The sequence below is a fragment of the Hermetia illucens genome, chromosome 2 (genome assembly GCF_905115235.1).
Source record: "Hermetia illucens chromosome 2, iHerIll2.2.curated.20191125, whole genome shotgun sequence".
Classification (NCBI taxonomy): Eukaryota; Metazoa; Arthropoda; class Insecta; order Diptera; family Stratiomyidae; genus Hermetia; species Hermetia illucens.
Window position 1 is genome coordinate 178,436,454 of NC_051850.1, and position 20,623 is coordinate 178,457,076.

At 41.9% G+C, this 20,623-nt stretch overlaps 1 protein-coding gene across 8 annotated transcripts in view; it reads left to right on the forward strand.

Annotated features, from left to right (window-relative positions):
- Positions 1 to 20,623, forward strand: part of LOC119647592 (rho GTPase-activating protein gacF) — a 590,569-nt gene that overhangs the window by 478,712 nt on the left and 91,234 nt on the right. For all 8 annotated transcript variants that reach the window (XM_038048610.1, XM_038048613.1, XM_038048607.1 and 5 more), the window contains one exon: positions 12,391 to 12,586. In XM_038048610.1, the coding sequence (XP_037904538.1) occupies positions 12,391 to 12,586 (196 nt within the window). The remainder of the gene's footprint in view (positions 1 to 12,390; positions 12,587 to 20,623) is intronic.

Consider the following 20,623-nt stretch of genomic DNA (forward strand, 5'->3'; position numbering starts at 1 on the left):
ATGCCAAGCTGATCTGTCTGAAATTATTTAGGTTTAAATGGTCGTATTTCTAAGGCTTCGGTATGAAGACTACCTTAACCATCTGTCAAGTGGTAGGCACGAAGCCCAATGAAAGATATGTTGGAAAAATGTTTCTTAGCAGTCTCTCTAAGTGCTCTATACCCTCCTTTAGCATTGCTGGATAGATGTCATCCACGTCAGGTACTTCGAAGTATTCAAAAGACAATATGACAGTTCTCGGTTTCTCATTGGTTCCCATTGGTCCTGCAATACTTACGTGTTGAAGGGGTTTGTCAACTCTCCCCTTCTTCTTCGTTCACCAGTTCCCCCGGATGGTGCACTTTTAAGAGGGTCGGTACTGATTCCAGTCTGGAGTCCGTGAAAGTATCATCCGCTTGCTCGTTGAGTGGCCGATTCATCCCCTTTAAGGGCTCTGCGCAACTTTTAAATCTCTCTTTTTGATTTCAAGTTCCTCATAGTATTTCGAACACTTAATGAGCCTCTGATATTCACGCTATGAGTTCCGGAAGTTAAGCCAGCTGTTGTTCTTATTACTTTAACAAGGATGATCCAGAATTGGCCTGAATTTTTGCAGTTCGTAGTTTTGCCAAGAAACCGTTATACCGGAGTCGGCCATAGATGACAAACCCGCAGAACCGTGGATCAAGAAAATTTTCCATAATTTATTTCTCTATATCTGGAACCTTGAGCAGATTCCGCAAGAGCGGTGAAAAAGTGTGATATGCGGTACCCACAAAAAAGGTGGCAAGATGACATGCGAACATTGCAGAGGCATCTCACTACTCTGTACGTCCTACAAAATACTAGAGAAAAGAATTAGACCGCACGTCAACAAGACAGTTGGGGAATACCAAGGAGGTTTTCGGTGTCGAAGATCGACAACTGCCCAACTATTTATGATAGTGTATCACTGCTCAGATTTGGTAATCGAAGGACATGATGGATCAAGATGATTGAAGGAAGGACATCTTGACGACCGAAATGAGAAAGACCAACGCCAGGAGTTACAGTTCCTACGAATGTGGGATTTCTAGAAACTAAGCTGCATTCATGGAGTAATCGAGTACTTGGAAAAAGGACAACTCGGGGTTTCGTCCAGAGTAGAGAAGGCGACAGAGCCAGAACTGCTTCTGTTCTGTTCTTAGAGAAGCGTGACCGAGAGCGCTTAAACCTGGCCTGGGCACGCCAGAGTGTGGGATTTTTAGCCACTAAAACCACCCCCCGCTCCCCCCTACCCTGTGGAATCACCTTTAGGTATTACATCACGGAGCGAAGTTAGCTTACTTTAGCTAGATCTACGTTCGTCCACCCGCTTGGCTCGTAACCGCGTCTTCCTCACTTCTTCTGCTTTTCGCAGTCTTCCTGGCAAGCTACCATTCTCCGGACAAAATTTTCCGGTGACAGCACTTCACCTAGGGTTTCCTCTAAGTTCCTCCTTTCTTCCACGAACCTAGGACACTGGAAGAATACGTGCGCTGGGTACTCTAGGACCCCGCAATTTGGACAATTAGGCGAGGTGTCCAATTTAAACCTGTACAGGTATTGACGGTATCCTCCATGGCCGGTGAGAAACTGAGTGAGATTATAATTGACCTCCCCATGCTTTCTCTCCAGCCACTCCCCGATGGAAGGGATCAACCTGTAAGTTCAGCGACCCTTTTCTGACTGGTCCCATCGCTGTTGCCATCTGCTTATGGATCGCTCCCTTTCGGCTTTTTTTGCCTGAGATAAGGGACAGATGGACCTGATGTTATAAATGTTCACCATTTCGGTTGCCAGGATGTCAATCGGCATCATTCCGGAGATGACGAACGCTGCATCGTCTGAGACGGTCCTGAAGGCAGAACACACCCTTAAGGATGTTCTTCTGTAAACCGTACTCAGTTTATGTGTATTGCCTAAAACCTGCAGTGCTTTTCCCTACTTTACACTCTGGCTTCTCTTCAGTGTCGAATAAATCTTTCTGTCTGTCTGTCTGTCACAGGCACTTTTCTCAGAAACGGCTATACCAATTGACATGAAATTTGGTGAGAAGGTGGGAACTGTGGACCCCCAGATATGCAATGAGTAATATCCTTCTAAGTTGAGGTTTAGGGGGGGGGGGGGTCCCCATACATGTAAAAAGGGGGTGTAAACCTTAAGTTTACCTCAGAGTTTTAAAAGTTGGTAATAGTATCAAATATAATATGAAGCATATTATCTCCAAGTTTGATAAAAATCATACTATTAGTAACAAAGTTACAGTAGCTCAAAGTTGTCTTTACCGTGTAAATTTACAACCCGTATTAAGTATTAAATCTGACATGCTAAATGCATATTCTTAACGGGCTACGTACAAATAGTTCTACACTCAAATATACTCACACAAGAAACAAACAAAGCCTTTCATACCTGAAGCGCCCAGCTTCCAGTTTCCCGACTTGTTTTTGTTTCCACGACGCTTTTTTTGGACTCAGTATTATGTTTGGTAGACCAATTGAGGAGAAATTTCATTCCACTTTCTTGGTTTCCGCAACCCTTTTTTGGGTTCAGCATCCAACTTTCCGTTTCCTCTAAGATCGAGGTAATTCATCAAAAGCCACCCCACCTCTGGGAGAAACCTTCATTTCAATTGGCCTGATCTGTCATCAGGTCGACACGGACTCAAGAGCCCCTCAATCTTTAAAGGAAAACTAAATATCACCTCACCTAGAAGCTCCCCTTGCATGAACTCAGATTGAAGACCGAAATCAGAAAGATCCAAAGTCCTCTGAACACGACGCGTTATCACACCAAGCCAAGGATGGTTGCAGAGATTATGACCCCTTTGTATCTTCCTACTTAGATTATCTGAATAAAATCCAATAATTGCGTGTCGCAACTCTCAATAGGTAGTGTTTTATGTCCTCTAAAATATGCAATTTAATTCCATTGAATATTCATCACCAACTCAATAAACATGCAACCGGACCAATTGCAATTTCTTGACCACGCAAAATGGACCATAAAATATTTCGTGCAATTTCCATTGATCGCCAGACTGATTTCGGAAAACTTTCAAATATTAAATTCCGTGTTTCCCTCAAAATACTTCAAACCTCGTCAACACAATCTGAAGTACATAAATATCTTCGAAAATGAATTTTTTATCTGACATTATCTTCTTTCCGCCATAAATTCCGAACTGCAGTATTTCGAGAAAGTGCCTGCTGTGACACATAACATATTCCGTTTTGTTTCCTTTTTCCACTAACGACCTGTTAATTAGATTCACCTGCGACATGCTGTGATCAAGTCCGTGCACCAGATGTGGAGCTCATGTAGTAGATGCACTTTTCATTTTCCTTCGCATGCATCTTAGTAACCAGACAACATTCTAGTTTTCGCATTGGCTCAAACGATGATATTATTGGACTATCTATCTTTGCTTGTAACACAGATAATGATAAGACTATCAAAGTGAAGGAGACATTGCAGAAGGAAACATTGGAATTTTCCTTAACACTTCAATTCGTTGGTGAAGAGTGGTAGAGTAGGGGAGTGCATGTGGTGAGGGGTTCATTGTGATGCTTCCGATTTTTATTCCTTCCTTGAAGAGATGAAAGTAAATTTAGAAAACCCATCACAGTTCCGAAAATAGCTCTCTCCAGGTATAGGGAATGCATAGTACTGCAGAACCCTTTCTCAACAGATCGAAAAGTAACTGCCATCTTCTCATTAATAATATCTTAAAGATACTCCGATCTTCAAAGTTACTTATGTGTTATGAATCCTTCTGAAAAATGTTCTTCTAATAAAGATTTATCTGCTCAATTCATACCGCTCAAATCTAATCGACTCTAGCTTCGGCTTGGAAATTCCATCCCATTCAGAAAAATGACTATCTTTCGTCCGGCATTTTGCGGCTTCTTTCAACTATGACAAGTTTAACCATAAACGCCGCTATCCTTTAGCAACACCAGACATTAAAGTTAACGATACTGACATCGGAATTGATATTGGGTGCTGAAATAGCACCAAGTCAGACATTTACGGCTTCGAAGCTTCAGTGGAGTTGGAGTTGGTACGTGGTATCCAGAGGAGAACGGGTAATAAATACAAATTGATTGGATCCGAGGCCTTATCAATGGGCAATTTATTTTGGAAAATTTGCCATCGTAGCATGCAAATTTGATTAATTAGCATTGTCTGGTTCGAATCTTGTAACACGCTTCGAGCGGAGAGCTCCATTGGCCGGCCATGGATGAGAAGAGCAAATGGTCAATGCTGCCCGTTTTGTGGTTACACAAACCCAGGGATAGATGCACGTCAGGAGGCAATTTCTACATAGCCAAGCAGAAAATTTAATTGTCATTGTTATCCTATAATCAATTAAACAACATTGCAAACAATTGCAGAAATGTTTGTGATGTGGTCAAACGTTATATAACATGCCTTATATACGTTTTACGGAGAGAATTTCAACCATGTTTATGACTAGAAATTTACACTTTGCTAATAATGAAAGCATTGAGCAAAAATTTCAGAGGAATTTAAAGTTCAAAGTGGTTTCCGCAAGGTTGTGTCCTGTCCCCGATAATATTTCTTCTATTATCGGTGACGTTCTCCATGTAACCCTACCCGGAGGACCTGGAGGATTTAAATGGACCATCACATCTTTTGTCGAGCACATCGACTAGGCTGATGACATCTGTTTGCCCTCCCATCATGTATCTTGTCCAAATGGCTCTGAATTTGAAAAAAAGAGGCCAACACGTAGGTTAATAATCACTTTCTCTATTTTGGCATCGTTGTTTCTGTCAACGGTGACACTGAGTTTGATATCACCCGACTCATTATAGTGCTAGATCCACCTTCGCTCTTTTGTGTAAAATTTTACAATGCCACTACCTCTACACGAACATCAGATTGGGGTTGTTCCGCACCAATATTCTCTTTGTGCAGTTGCCTGGAAGCAGCACGTGGGAAGTAACCACCGCTTGCACTCAAAGACTTCAAACCTTCGTTAACCATTATCTCCGCCGTTCCACCGGTACACTCTGACCTGAAAAAATCTCGAACAATGACCTGACTTGGTATACGGTCCAAGTACCGATAGATGTATTAATTAAAGAGTGGACGTGGTAGTGAATAGGTCACACTTTAAGAAGGGGCGACGAATGCACTTACCCAGAATGGTCCACGAGTGGGTCGTCCTGCAAGCACATGGTACAAAGCTATGGAGGAGGAGTGTAAACTTCTCGGAAAGACCTGAAGAAATATGAAGTACATTTGGGACGCACATTTAGACACACTATGCTCCATCTAAAAAATATTAGCCACCACATTTTAGTAGTAGATTTATAAAAAAGAAAGTGGACCGCAACCCTAGTAATATTAAAAGTTACTTTTTTGTTTTTTTTTTAAATTATCGAAATCGGTCCACTGTTTTTTTTATGTTTTGGAACGTGAAAACATTTAAAACCTTACACTGGCTTTCGCTATACGGTTATGTGAGACTTTTCCTCACTAAAACCACCTCCTTCTGCTTCGCTTACACCCCGGGGCTACCATTTTGGTATTACGTCGCGGGGCAGGATCAGTTACGAACTCCGCCTCGTTCGTTATTTATTACCACCGAACCTCTCCTTCAACAGCAGATTGCGGATCGCCTTCTTTAATTTTTCTACCGCCCTCCAAGATGTTTCAGAGGCTAGCATGTGGTCCACGATATTCTCGGGTGTCATCTGCGCCCCAGCGTCAATTTCCACCTCCACTCTATGTGCTCCTCATCCTCCAGAATCATCACGCATGGCGAGCAATACGGGGAGTGGTCACGCCCGAAGCACGGTACCCTCCGTGTCCACCTAAGAATTGAGTTAAGCCGTGACTAACCTAACCTTGCCTTCGTTTGACCCATTTTGAGACATCTGAAATAATCCTATATATCTAGCGTCCTTTAGATAAATCCCATCCCCATCCCATCCCCCAACTCCATCCCATCTTCTTTACCATTCCAAAATAGATTCACTTCCTGCTAATTGCCGACGATAGGAAGAGGAAGCATTAACCCTGGTTCGTCAAGATGTCTATGGGAACATTATATTGATATTATACGGTAAGCGCACGATATTCGCAATGCACTCAAACAGTACGGGGCTACGATTTTTCTTCAATTTTCTTCCAACTTCCAAAAAACATGCCCAGACTTGAGCTGCATAAAGCAAGATGGGGCTGATAACTCTCGAGATTAGCAGCCGACGGTTTTGCCTAGGACCACCTTGGTAACATTTTTGTCAACAATGTAGCACCGCGGAAGCTTTCGTTGCTAAATTTCCAATGGGGACTCAAATTTCAGTCTATGGTCAACCATGACTCCTAGAAATTTAAGCGTTGGCCGCAACTGTATGATGTGTTCGCCACTCCTAATGTTTATCGACGTTTGCTTCCTTCGCTTAGTGATCAAACCTCGGTTTTATGATCTGCGAGCGTCAGACCAGCTTCCTCTAGCCAAAATCTGATTTCAAAAATTGTTTTTGAGTACCTCGATCTCATCACTATCTTGTACCACGATAGTCGCTTCGATATCGTCTGCCAAGCCAATGATTGTCACTCCTTTGGGCAGTTGCAACTTTAGAATTCCATCATACATTATTATCCACAGGAGAGAACCAAGGACTGATCCGTGTGGAACTCCGCAGGTTGTTCTATACGTTTTGGGTCCATCGTCCGAATCGTAACACAATAGCCTCTCCCGGAGAAATGCCATGACTATGCGCACCAACTTATTACTACAATTTTCTGGATTCGCTTCCAGTTTTGTTCCTGTCCTACACTCCATCTGGAAGATGATAGCCTGATGGTCACTGTGCGTATATTCCTCGCTCACGTACCATTGGAGATCCCTAGATAATGTGTCGCTAAAGGTAAAGTAAGGTCTATCACTGATCCCATATCCCGTCTCCGAAAAGTATTGACGCTGCCAGTATTTGCCAGAACGACATTGAGACGTGAAAATATTTCAAGTAATATACGACCACTTGCATTTGTTTCGGGACTACCCCAATTTTCGGCCGAAGCGTTAAAATCGCCAGTAATTATTATTGGGTTGTGGTGGCTTGCTTCGGAAACTCATTTTTCCACCATCAGTACGAATTCATCTAGGATGAGAATTAGCGCAACGTACCAGCTGAATACATGAATACCGCCTACCTTAGCTCGTGTGAATCTGTCTTCTGGGCTGTTGCCCATGTTTTCGATTGCTCCGTTTGATACAAGGCACCTCTGTGGAAATCTTTGTAATATTCGCATATAATGGCAACGTCATTTTCACTTTCAAGCACGCTTTGAGGGAACAGTTCCTCAGCTGCCTGGCAGTGGTTTCAATTCAGCTATACTTCATTTCCGAAAAGCTGAAATCGCCTTCTTAAATGCGGGACATCTGTTTCTACCTGTGATATGGGCGATGTTTCCTTCCTGTGTTCCTCTGCATAGCAGGTATTTGGGGTTCCCATCGCATTCTTTGACAATATGCCCTTCTCCTCCGCATTTTCGTCAGAACTTAGATCTATCGTACTTGCTTGAATATTTTCTCGAAGTGTGTCAAAATTCCAGACATTTGAAACACCTCTTTGGCGATATTTGCTCTCGCAATTGACAGCTAACCCAGCCGATACACATTTTGCAAACAGCAATACCCTTTTTCACTGCATGGAATGGTAAGGCTATTGTGACCGTCTGAGTACCACCATTGGGCTCAAGAAACGGTCCAATGTCTGTTTGTTTGTCCGACTGTGTGCCTGTCTTTTTTTTAAGGAAGCAGAACTCTCCGAAAGACTCTGATCTGGAGACACCAAAGTGTGAGATTTTTCCCACCAAAGCCATCCCCTATTCCTCTCCCTGCCCCGTGGAATCACTATTGGATATTATATTACAGAGCGGAGTTAGTTCACTTTGGTTAGGTCTCATTTCTTCTATGCGGGGCGTTCATAATCGCGCCTTCGTGACTTCTTCCACTTTTCGCAGTTTACCGTGGATTGCAGCGATTATCGAGTTGATCGTATTCTAATCCTCCCGGCATGCTATGATTCTGCCGACATCATTTTCTGGAGATAATATTTCAACTATAGTTTCCTTGAAGTTAATCCGTTGTTCAGGCATTAAGAGAACACGTACGCTGAAACTTTCGGAGCGTCATCGAAACTTGAACAATCAGTTGAGGTGTCCAAGTTAAACCTACACAGCCATTGACGGTATCCTTCATGGCCGGGGAAAACTGGGTGAGACTATAATTGACCTTTCCATGCTTTCTCTCCAGCCACTCCCCGATAGTAAGGACGGCACTTTTCTGACTGGTCCCATCGCTGTTGCCATTTACTTATGGATCCTCCCTCTTGGAGCGGAGGACCCGACCTTATATATGGTCGACAACTCGTCTACCAAGATGTCAATCGGCATTATTCCCAAGATGAGCATTATCTGAGCCAATCTTGAGGGCAGAACATATCCTTAGGACTGTTCTTCTATAGACCGCACTCAATTTATGTACATGTTTTATATATGCAGTTCCCCAAACTGAAATTGCACACAGCAAGATAGAACTCACTACCCTGGCTATGAGCAGCCTGCAAGTATGCTGCGGCTCTCCTAAATTTGACATCGTTCTTACTTGCGTTTTTTCCTCCGCAAGTGCCAGTCTAATGCTCTCTACCCAAGCCACTGATTGCACTGATTGCTTCGCTTGGGTACAACTCACCATCTTCGAGATGTTTTGCGACTACAACTAGCGCTATGTCGTCGCCGTAACCCACTACAGTGGCCTCCTCCGGAGCCACAAGATTAAGTGCACCATTGTACGCAATGTTCTACCGTAGTGGATCCAGTACACAACTCAGTAGGATACCCGCAGGGACAATGTACTCCTAGGGTACATCATCAGTGTCATACAGGAGAACTTCATTCTGTCTGTCTGACACACGCACTTTTCTCAGAAACGGTTATCCTTATTGACATGAGAATTTATTAGAAAGTTGGAACTGTGAACCTCCACACATTCAGTGCACATTGGTGCACTTTGAGCTTAAGGGAGGTTTCCCATACACGTAAAGGATGGGTGCAACTTTCATTGAATGTAGCCATGTGCGATGTCAAATGAAAGATCTCGATCAGTACTTTTCGAAGCAATATTGATTTTAACATTGGTTGTGAAGTGGGGAGTGCGGGTCTCCGAAAGAAGTCAATTATTTCAAGGGCCACAAACTACCCAACCAACAAATATGAATTTAGTGATCCAAACAAATCGTGTCTACATAGGCCCCAAAATACTCTACGTTACGATATCACAGAATTTAAGGCTTTATTTTCAAAAAAGGGGGGAGGAGGGGGGGGGGGGGTAACATTGTCATGGAACTAAATCACTTTGACGTGCCTTTCCTCGAACTGAGGCCGTTTTTCCTTCAGTGCCTGCCTGAAACACATCAATTGATTTCGATATCGTTCATGATAATGGTTTGACTCGGTTTTAGCGGCTCGTGGTAAACTACACCAGCTGTCTGGCTGTCAATGTGGACGCATGATCGGGCAAACTCCATGATTTTCCTCGTTTGGGATTATCGTAGTGAACTCATTTTTCGTCCCCAGTCACTACACGGTGAGAAATCCCTGTCAGGACTCAATCGCTTGTTTATATACCAACCAGTTCGCGACGTTGGATCAAGTCTTTCAGTGCTTTATCCCCTCTCATGTTATTTAAAAAATTTAAGTACCTTATGCCTGCTACAAGAGAAATTCTTCCGTTCAAATGTCAAGAGAAAATGCTGAATGGACATACCGCCAATATTAAAATTAAAGAAAAAACAGGCGAACTACTCGAAACCAGAAAGGCCCGATTAAATGAACGAAAATCCATGACCAATTCATCCTCAATCTGACTCTACTTTTGCCTCAGGTATTATTCAGGCGCGATCTGTCACTTCATTTTCCAAGCATCCTGGGAAAATCCTATTAAGAAACCGTTCATAGTATACTGCACCAGTTGGTAAGCAACTGACTCCCTCACTTAATCGTGCGCATCACTATTTTTTTATAAGGCAGTGGTAAGGCAGCGTCTGAAAAACTGATTCAGCTCGGAACGAAATCGTCAGTTACTTTTTACTTTTCAGAATCAGATTTGGCGTCTCGTCTACAACAAGTCAGTCAGTCTCTAGAATGCTGTTTAGAGCCTCACAACTCAATTTCACACTAAGACTTCGTTAATTCCTGATCAAGCTGAAAAAGCTGAATATGCTTAATACGATGATCGAATACTATTTGAAAAGGATTTGCTGTTGGTTATCGACAGTCAAAAATCGTATGAGTGCCGAGCAAGTTAACGTCATAAGACCTCATAGACCGAATTTCCATCTGCGAATCGCTTTTTATTCACGACAAATTCAACCCATCTGAAACGGACGATGACTGCTGATGGAACAGTCGAATCATGGGTCACCAAGCCAAGATTGTCGGGCAAGAAGGTTCAGGCTCAGAAAAGGTCAGCTTTAGCCAATGGGAGAGGAATTTTGTTCCATTAGGACAATGTTAGACCACACTTGTCAATAATATCTCGCCAGATGCGCCGGGAGCTTGGACGGAAAGTTCTTATCATCTGGACCTGTGACCACGTAATTACCACCTATTCTTGCTTACGGCGAACGATTTTTCTAGCCAAAAATTCACAGCAAAAGATGAATGGAAATCGACTGGCTCAGTTTTTTTGCCAATTGAGACGAGGGCTCTATAAACTGGATCATTTTAAGTAAGCTAAATAAAGGCCTCAATTTCTTGCGAAAAACATGGATATCTTTTTACTGCACCTCATATTACTTCCGGATACAACTAAACGTAGTAATCAATCACCGAAAGGAAGTCACAATTTTGGATTAACTGCTAATTTTTGAATGAATCCCAGACAAGGTGTGACCTTACTCACTTGGTAGACTGCTCACCTCTGCCCGAAAAACCAAAATTTGAGGCATATTATCTCTGCCTGTCTACCGATATTCTTCATTCTTTTCATTTTACATTTTTATTTTATTTATTTATTTTATTTATTTATTTTATATTATTTTATTCATTTTTTAATTTATTTATTTTATTTATTTATCTTATCTATTTATTTTTTGGCTAACTGGAAAGATGCGTATCTGTGTTTCAAGGGAATTTCAAGCTTCACTTGTATAATGCTTATAATTATTTCGAATCGCTAGACAGATAACTCCTACCTTTACCTATCACTCTTGTCTTTTCATATCTAAAATGAACCCCTCACGTCATAATTATATAAAAAATCAAAGCAAAAATCATCAAAAGTTCAACAGCTTTCTATTAATTAGTACTTGATTTATAAAATTAGCAAGCACTAATTATACCTGTCTTGCAACTTCCGTAAATACGTATCCAAAGCTCCCTGAAAACTACATATTAGACAAACTAGTCATTCCCAAACGTCTAACTGATCGACTTAATTGCCTCAGAAAATGTCTTTCAAAAAGATTTCATCGTCATTTCAATCCAATTCAGTATTCAACGAAAAGCGATCAAATTTCCATGCTTGAAACAAAGTAAAACGTTTTCGTTTCATTCCATGACTTTCTGGCTGACTCACGTATTACCTTCCAGGTAAATATTATATGAGATGCCATGATTACAAAGAGGAGAAAAAAATAGCGAAAATAGCCCCATCTTGCCATGGTTCTCACACATAACGACTGGAACCATCCAACTATCTGAACAAATGGTCTGAAACGGACCTGGGCAACACGGTGCAGGCCGAAAGGTCAATCAGTTTATTCAATAGTCCACGCGAGGGTCCAAGATTCCGTGATGCACCATACGCTTTTCCTTCGCTTCCATTTCGCTGATGGTGGATAAATTCGCGATCTTTTCACTAATCCAGGTGTGATCTAATACAGCTTGCAAAATCGTTTATATCTGGATGATGTTTCGTAGTTTCTCATAAGGGTTTATCGTGTCAGACATATTACTTACTTGGCTCAATAGAGATTGCCTTCGGGGCGTTTCCTTATCCAGATGATGCCGGAGTTTTTGAACTGAAAGCGATGAAGGCTCGGTTTTCCCAGCACAGGAAAATCGCACCTTTAGCGTTTCAACTTCTTGCGGTAAATTTATATGTTAAGTGGAATAATGGAAGCGATTTCCATAGCATTCTGTCTTCGAGGAGATGAAATTTCCACCAATTACAGGAGTGCATTGGGATGCGCATGAAGATTTCACATATACCCACCGAGCATGCATCAAATCTTGCTTTCGGCCCTCACTAACGTCTTAAGATTCATAAATTTCAGTTGATAAGTTCCTGCTGCACTCAATCATTGTAGTTAATTAAGTATCTTAATTTTTTTGGTATCTTTTCAGAATTTTCTTGCGGCTAATGCACAATGCTGGTGGAACGCTCCGCTTTCAGCAGCTACCAGGGCACTGCGATATGCCGGTCATGTTGCACCCGGTATGCTTCTGGTCACAGCCGAACCATGCGCCTTGGAAGTGCTTCGTGGCGCCTATGCCCGGAGTGTCTTGAAACCGCCAGCGACTTATGTCATCAGTTCGGTCGGTAAGTACTCAAAATTACCTTTTTTTTCTCAATTTACTGTCGAGTGCAGTTGTCATGGCCAATTCACTTATTTTGGCTCGTTCCCAAGATGGTTGTCGCCAATTTGGAGTAGGCACTTATCTAATGGTCGTTGAAGATGCATTTTGGCGGATATGGGCGAACGACAGTTGAAGCTATTTGAAATATGGTTTAAGAGGAAACAATGTTCGGAAGTTGGAACTTTTACCTTTCAGTGAACTCATCTAGCAGTGGGACATGGATTGCGCAATATATGTAATGGAGCCATTTTATGCAACCAAACTTTTTTCGGCCCCGTCCTTTCTCAAGTGGACACCCATGAGTGAAGATTAAGTTATTTAACGAAATAACGAAATCGACTCCTTTTACTTATACATAATCCGATGAACTCTCGTCATCTCCCATTAACAAGCATTTGAAAAAATGCCTCCCCTGGAAACAAGAAAAGTTCGATTTGACCTTCACTGAAAGGGACACCATCACTCTAACCCCCACTAATTTCCCAGCTTATTCTGGAAAAAATCAACAAATAGGAAAATTTTCCAAAAAACAAAAATTACGAAACATTATGTTGAACTAATTCCCAAACCGAAACTCCTGGATGCAAGGCACCATTAGAAGAGAATTGACAGGTTACATTGAACCCAGTGACAGACAACATGCGTTTTCTTGAATAGTCTGAAATTCTGAAAGCGGATTTCCCAATCAGATTAAATACAAGTATAGCGAACAAGTGTACTCGGCATTCCTTGGCAGCTATTTATACGTTATTCATATTTTCACTATTTTGAAAACAAAGTGGCTTGTCAGAGTATGTCATCGGGAGAAAGATGACTTCGTACTACTTAAAGATGTAATTCTTCTATGTTCTAATGCCAGGAGAAAGTGGGATTGCGGAAGAGAAATGTTTTGAAATGCAACGAATCTAATGTTTACGATTTCAAAATTGTCTTAAGATTTTTGGAAAGTTCTTGCGGGAAATCTTGTTGGGATCAATTTGTGCTGTGTTGATAGCCGAGGGCTACAATTCAATGCAGAAAAGTGGGACATTATATCTGATGTATTGCACTCACTTTTGCTTCAGAGGTAAGCTTTTTCAGAAATATAGTCGGCGTTTTCCAGTAGTCTTGAAATGAAAGAGTAACTTGGTGACTGATAATACTGAATCACCCAAAGCCCCATGTACTACTTTTACTCTTCCTCTACGCTGGCTCCCTGGCCTTCTGAAGCCTTCTCCTCCAATCTTCTTGGGCAAATGATTACCTTTCAACCTGCTTAACGCCTGGAATTATTCGATCATTCACCCCCTCTACATAACCTGCCACTAGACGTGTGACGTCTTCCCTCACTGGGATTAAGAATCTTATAAATACCCAACCTACAAAGGAGTTCATCCTGTTCTCCGGCCTGGTTTATCGTCCATGTCCTGCTGCCCTAGGATAAGATGCTAAGATTCAGGTTCCACAACATCCAGTTTTCTTCGAATAGGGTGTCTACCAACTGCACAGTCCAATCAGATCCTTATTATTTTGTTGCGCAAGGAACTTCCGATTTACTCTCTCTCATTGCGACTTTACATTGTTCAGGGACAACCGCCATAGAGGTGAGAGTAGGGTTTGGTAGTGGAACTGTAAGAATCCTTCACGCGAGTTTTTTTTTGAATCAAGTTCACCATAAATTATGGCAAGTTGGACCAATTCCCTCAACGTATAATCTTAAACACATCTTACTGGCCAGCCCGTCGAGAGAGGGATGAGAAAGGAGTTATCCGGAAATGGAATCTATATCAAATTAGATTAATAATAACCCTACTCACTGACTGAGTAAATACTTCCCTATCTGGCAAGCAGGGTATTTGCCCCTGCCATCCCGGTCAAACACATGTCTCAAGATTATTTTAGAAGTAATAAATTTTTTATCGTCGAGCAGGTGCAGTTTCTAAGGATATCTAGGGACACATAACCAACATCTATAAGTTTGCTCACTCTATTTTCAACTTTGCAACACATCGCCTGGTTGAAAAGCCCTAAGAAAAATTCATCTTGAAGCTCGGTTTGCATGTGATGTAATCCGTTGGGAATTCCCAATGCTGTGGGAAGACGGGATTCGCTGTCTGACTGCAGACGCAAAAGTACATTATCAGACATGACTGTAGAGCCCCAGTAGCAGTTTCTGTGGATTTGCTTTTGAAGTAGGCGTGCTGAGATTTGGACAAGGGCTCCGTCCCCATGATCGTTCTTAAGTTGATGTATCAAACGCGCTCTAAAAACTTCAACACGAAAAGACTGAGACTGATCGGCCGAAAGTCTTTTACGGATTCAAGACCGCGCCTGTCCCTGCTTCTGTCAGTATGAAAACCACGCACGCACATTTCCAGGGCTGCAGTAAATCTCTACAAGCCACAGCACAACCCTTTCTTGCTGTTTCTGGGGCATGACTGGCATTATGCCGTCCGGACCCGTAGCTGATTTTGTCCTCGATAATTACAGATTCTCACACGACTGGTGCCATATACCCTCCAAACAAGGTTCTGATACACAATCCTTCGCATTGGCGTGCAAGTACGTACAGATTAGCAACTCCGAAGTCTCACTAGAAGATTACATCCAAATATCCGTTCTGACATTTTGAGGAAAGATGAGTTCCTAAATTCCTTGGTCTGAGTCTTAGTGAGTCTCCCAGAATGGCAGACCTGCTGAAGCGTTCAAGGTTCTGGCAATGGTCTAGCCAGGATTGCTTCCTGGTAGTTTTTATTGCTGACTTATACCTCCTCAGATAATTTTTGTACGGCTGCCAGTATTTGTGCCTGTAGCAGATGTTGAATACCTCCCTTTTTACGCTGGCTGTGTCTTTTCGTTGTATTTGGAAGGGACGAGAGTTTAAGCGCGGTTTCCAATGCCTTTTTCAGAGGCCTGACCTTTGACTCCAGTTCGTCCATCGTATCAAATGCTACCATTGCGATCAGGGGTTTGTTTTTAATAACTTGACCATGACCAATTTTCTTGGCGCCTCTGAAATGTTAGGAGACCTCTAAAGTGAGTCTTAGACTGAAAGCTATCCAATTTTGATGTGAAAAAGATCTCATGTCAGATATTCACTAGTTCTCCACTCTGAACATGCCATTGCCGGTTAGAAGGGTGATATCAAGGACCGCCTTCTAACCGTCACAGTTCTCCGAACTGGAGAAATGGGAGATTGGTGTACAGACCCAGTGGAACAAAGGATAGAATAATAAAATGATGATTTCCGAGCTGCCGCAAAATGCATGCTCCACGTCGCAGCCTACCAACAAGTTTTCCCTTTTTGTTGCGATGATATACCTCATGTTGTTCTGGTGGAGCTAATCGGCCGTGAATCATGTAAGCCGGGAAGATTTACACGTTCTCCGCTACCGCCTGCTGCAAATTCGTTGGACTCAAGTCCGGACACAGAAAGTCTTCCTGGCGAGAATACATACTCTTGATTTGGAATATTTTCAATTTGTTGCAAATTGTAATATTTACTTTGGAGTCTTATGATGGTTGGACCTAATGCGATCCAGAGTTCTTATATTAATGCGACGTTGATATCTTCCTCTCGAAGGAAGGCCAGCAGATAAGGGGACGCACAGATTTATTTCCGCTACTTTCAGCATGATCCGCTTGCAAAGGAGGATCGTCAGTCCCCGCCAGACAAAGTAGAAAAGGTTGGCAGTTTACCTGGGGTTTCTCCTCCTCGATCCCCACCCATTCGTCCATGGGATCCTAGAGTTTTGAAAAAGAAGGGATTAGACGAACTTATTCTTATCCTTATGCATCTTCTGCAACCAGATGCGAGTCACTCCTAGGAATCGCGTAGTATGGGACAACCTTGATGTAGCCACATATGAACGGAGAAAGTCCCTGGCGAATTGTTCCTCGCATGCTGTGACCTACTTCCATGGGCTATCTAAGAAAAATCAATGCAGAGGATGCCGTCGTGGAGTTGCTTAATTATTATTTTTGACAGCCTGGCCTCAACGTTGGTTCACAACTCCGGTGCCAATTTGCGCTAATGGAATTACAGCACCCGTAAGTAGCTCTTGACCGCATCGGCCGCCCGTTTCAGTTCGTCGTCCAAGCCCTTCCACACTCTGCTTGTTCTGTTTTCTTGTTTGATTTCATCGTGAGATTGATCGATCTTGAAGGCACCTTCTACTTGTTTCCTCGGTATTTTTTCGGCAATTACCTGTTATTTAGCGAGGTCCTTTTAATCCGATGGTCAATCCGATAGGCAATCTTGCTCAGAATTTGAATTATACTAATTTCCTATCATGTCGCTCTCCTTCATCGGCTTTTTTTATTTGGTCTAATTTTGAGTTAATATTTTTAGCTTCTCTCCAACAACTAAGTTGATCCTTCTCCCGAATCAGTTGGGAAATTCTTACTTTGGATTCTAGCTTAGCATTCAGCATTGCTCAGCAGCAGCATCAATTTTGCTGAGACTGCATTTCCTGCGTATAACACTCCAGATATACATATTTCCAATTGACACTGTCGAAAGACCTTTCTAAATCAAAAAACAACGCATGGAGCCAGATTCTAAACACCACACACTACTCCCAGTAGGTCTTGATATGGTTAATACTGGAAAATCCAGAACAGAAACCAACCTGATCCTTGTCGATTAAGCGTCCGTGGTGTTCCTTGACGCGCTTCGGGATAATTTTAACAAATATGTGCGGGACCCCTCCAATTATCACAGTATAGGTCCCCTTCTTCTGAATCCTAGGAATGAAAGAGCCAGCACCTCACCACCAATTGTGATACACAATTGGTGGTGAGGTACACCTTCCAAATCCTCAGTCATCACCACCTGAATGTCCAGCTTACATTGGAGGAATTCTCACTCAAGCTGAAAAACCTTAAACCCCAACCTACAGGACATAATATTTTTGAAATTCTAATATGAATGGGTTAGGATGCTACCACCACCAACTACCTTGTTGAGCTTCCCAGCTGAGAGTTTATGTCACAATTTTGGCAAAAAGACGACATTTTCGCTTAAAGAGGAGAATTTCGCAAGGATAACCTCTCATGTGCGTCTTTCCTTATAGTTCCTCTTGCATTTTTCATAATTCCGCATTAAAATGTAATTCAGTCTGACAGAAATAGGACTTGTTAATCCTTTAGACAAATTATACGGACTTGAGTCAAAATCTTCGAGAAGTTGCACCAAGCCGACCAAAGATGTAAAACTCAAGTGCACCAAGGAAAAATCAGATGCAAGGTATGGAAATTAATTTCATTTTTCAAACTGTATGCACTGGAATCCCCAACCCGCAAACTGGTTCTCTCGATTATTTCTTAGATTGCTCTTTACCTTATCGGCCAATTATGCATTGAACTCCATTTAATATCGATTGATTACCCTTCTCCAGCCGCCTAGGTAAATCCCTTTAGATCGGCGGATGTTTATTAGGCTCGTTTCTCACATATATGGCACCATTCGGTTCACTTTGTTGTTTGTCACAACCAAAAACCAGTCGAACTGAATGAAACCCTTTCACAGGTACACGGTTTCTATTCGGCAAACTGCTCATTTCTCCCAAATGAAACAGGAGAACTTTGAACAACTGACCATTAAAATCCACTCACTTTGATCTGAAAACCGAAACTAAACCGTACGTGTGGAAGCCTTGGTTGATTTTGTTCCCTGTACACGAATTTGAACCGTACTGAAACCTGATAAAGCCTATTCATGTCGTCGGAATATTCGGCAGGTTCCAAATCGACACCGAATTGAAACCTAAATATCGTTTCACACTTGTCGCCAGCGACCGAAACTGGACCTAAAATGAACTGAACCGTATATGTGTGAAGTGACCCTTACAATCATTTTACCTCGGATCAATCATTTTATCTAAGATCGGCGCAAGTAACTCGGACGTAATTACAACCACTATGAATCGGGCCGAGAACATATCCTTCGGGAATTCTTCCGGATCATAAATTCTCAGAAGACCATCCCGACTCCCATGGTTCCAGATGAAATCTAGCGGAGCGTCGTAGCGAGAGCCACTTCAGATAAGTGCCTTGCAGAAGCAGATCTGATCTCGCCCTCTCCGAGTAAGTGAGGATGGCACTCCACAACAGGTTAGTTAAGAGGAATCACTTCTGTGCGGACAATTGCATTCAAGCCTTTTCACCAGTCGCGTACCACCTTACGCTTACAAAAACATCAAGCGTTCCAGTCACTTGAGCGTTAAACGAGTGGGACAAGCTGTATTTCGAAGCTCACGGGACTCCACTCTGAGACATTCCATTAAACTTGAAATGAGTGGCAGGAGTATGAGTTGAATTTCGCATAATGGCCCATTATCCCTTCGAAAGTCAAATTACCATCAAGTATACTTTTCTGGGCAGAAAGTGTCTATTTGTCACTTCTTAGTGTCCTTTGGAACTGTCTGTCACTATTTGTCACTTCTTAGTGTCCTTTGGAACTGTCTGTCACTATTTGTCACTTCTTAGTGTTCTTTGGAACTTCAATTGTGACCAAACAAAAAATTACACCCACAGAAAAATACTTCCATAGGATTTCTGCATCTCTCTACCTTGGGGTTTTGAAAGTGTTCTTTAATTAAGTTTGGCAGTATCTTAAGACTGAGCTTATATCCTGAACGATGTTCTCAAATATCCACCTGAAACTTGCTTTAATGCCCCAGTCATTGAAAGGAAGATATCGGTATTTGATAGTATTGCTCATCTACCATTTATTTTAGGAGCTCCGCTCGGATTAACACAAAATCCAAGAGCATACCCTGTAGTGGCCTTTCTGAACCGTCCAGCATTTTCAACATTGGGCTACTACTATTTGGGAAAATATCTCTTCCCAGGATTTATCCTTTTCATAAATGTTCGAAAACAAAACCATCATAATAATTTCGTCTTTAGGCATCAAAAAGAAACAGAAGAACAAAGATCCTCTTTGAGCCTGACTGTCATTATCCTTCAACTGGTCACTGACCGATTGCTGTAGGTTGTCCTATATTGGGTGACCCATGTGGTCGAAAATTCTCCTGTTAAACGAAGACTTGACGTTCCGTGCTTCAATTTCATGCTTTTCCGTATCTCTCAAACAACGAAACCGTCAGAAGTTTTTATAAAGGATACAGGGCGACCAACCCTTAAAACTGTAACCCCTTCGAAAACTATCCATTCAAGCTTCCAGGGAAAGATCAACACAGTCGTGACTATTTACATTTTTAGGCTCCAGTTGGCTAGGAAATGTTCAATTGTTATTCATCTCCAGTTTTTAGATTATCTAAATCTACAATTCCTCGTCAGATTAATTATATCATTTTCTCCATTCTGAAGACTTACATAATGTCACACATGTCGTTCTCATCTCGTTCATAACAATTCACATGCATTACACTTATGAACTTAATAAAAAGATGACCAGATCACCGATAATATTACCACGTAACATTGCAACAGACAATTATCTTGAGAATAATGGCGACAATAAATGGGCAACGAGAAAAAAAAACACAAAATTAGATAAAAACTAAGGACTCGTGACTTTTGTGACTGCTGAAAATAGCTTTGCGTAGAACTCATAAACGATATTTACTCCTTCATATCGAGGTACCATTGTCAGTATGACAAAGGTCAGTTTAAAGGTTATCTGAACGGCAAATCTACTTGCGAAATTTTACGTTCGTTGGGATGGTCACGGTACTCGTATAATGACTGTTGCTAACAACTTCACTTTTACAGATCATATAAGTTTGTATTGTCAGAAAGATAGTGATCTGGTTGTCGTGCTCATTTCACACTGAGGCCTAATGTGAATGTCAGTTGCATTTACAGCTTCAAATGAGTGTAATGGGTGGAATTGTAATTTCTAAAAGATGTGCGATCATAATAATGGAGGTTATACCAGCAACAGTTATTTTTCTAAGCCCTGTCTCAAGCAATACTCATTTCCTTTTCCGCATTTAAGACTACCATAGTCGTCTCTTAGTTGCAGGCTCAATTTTCGACACCAACTGATATA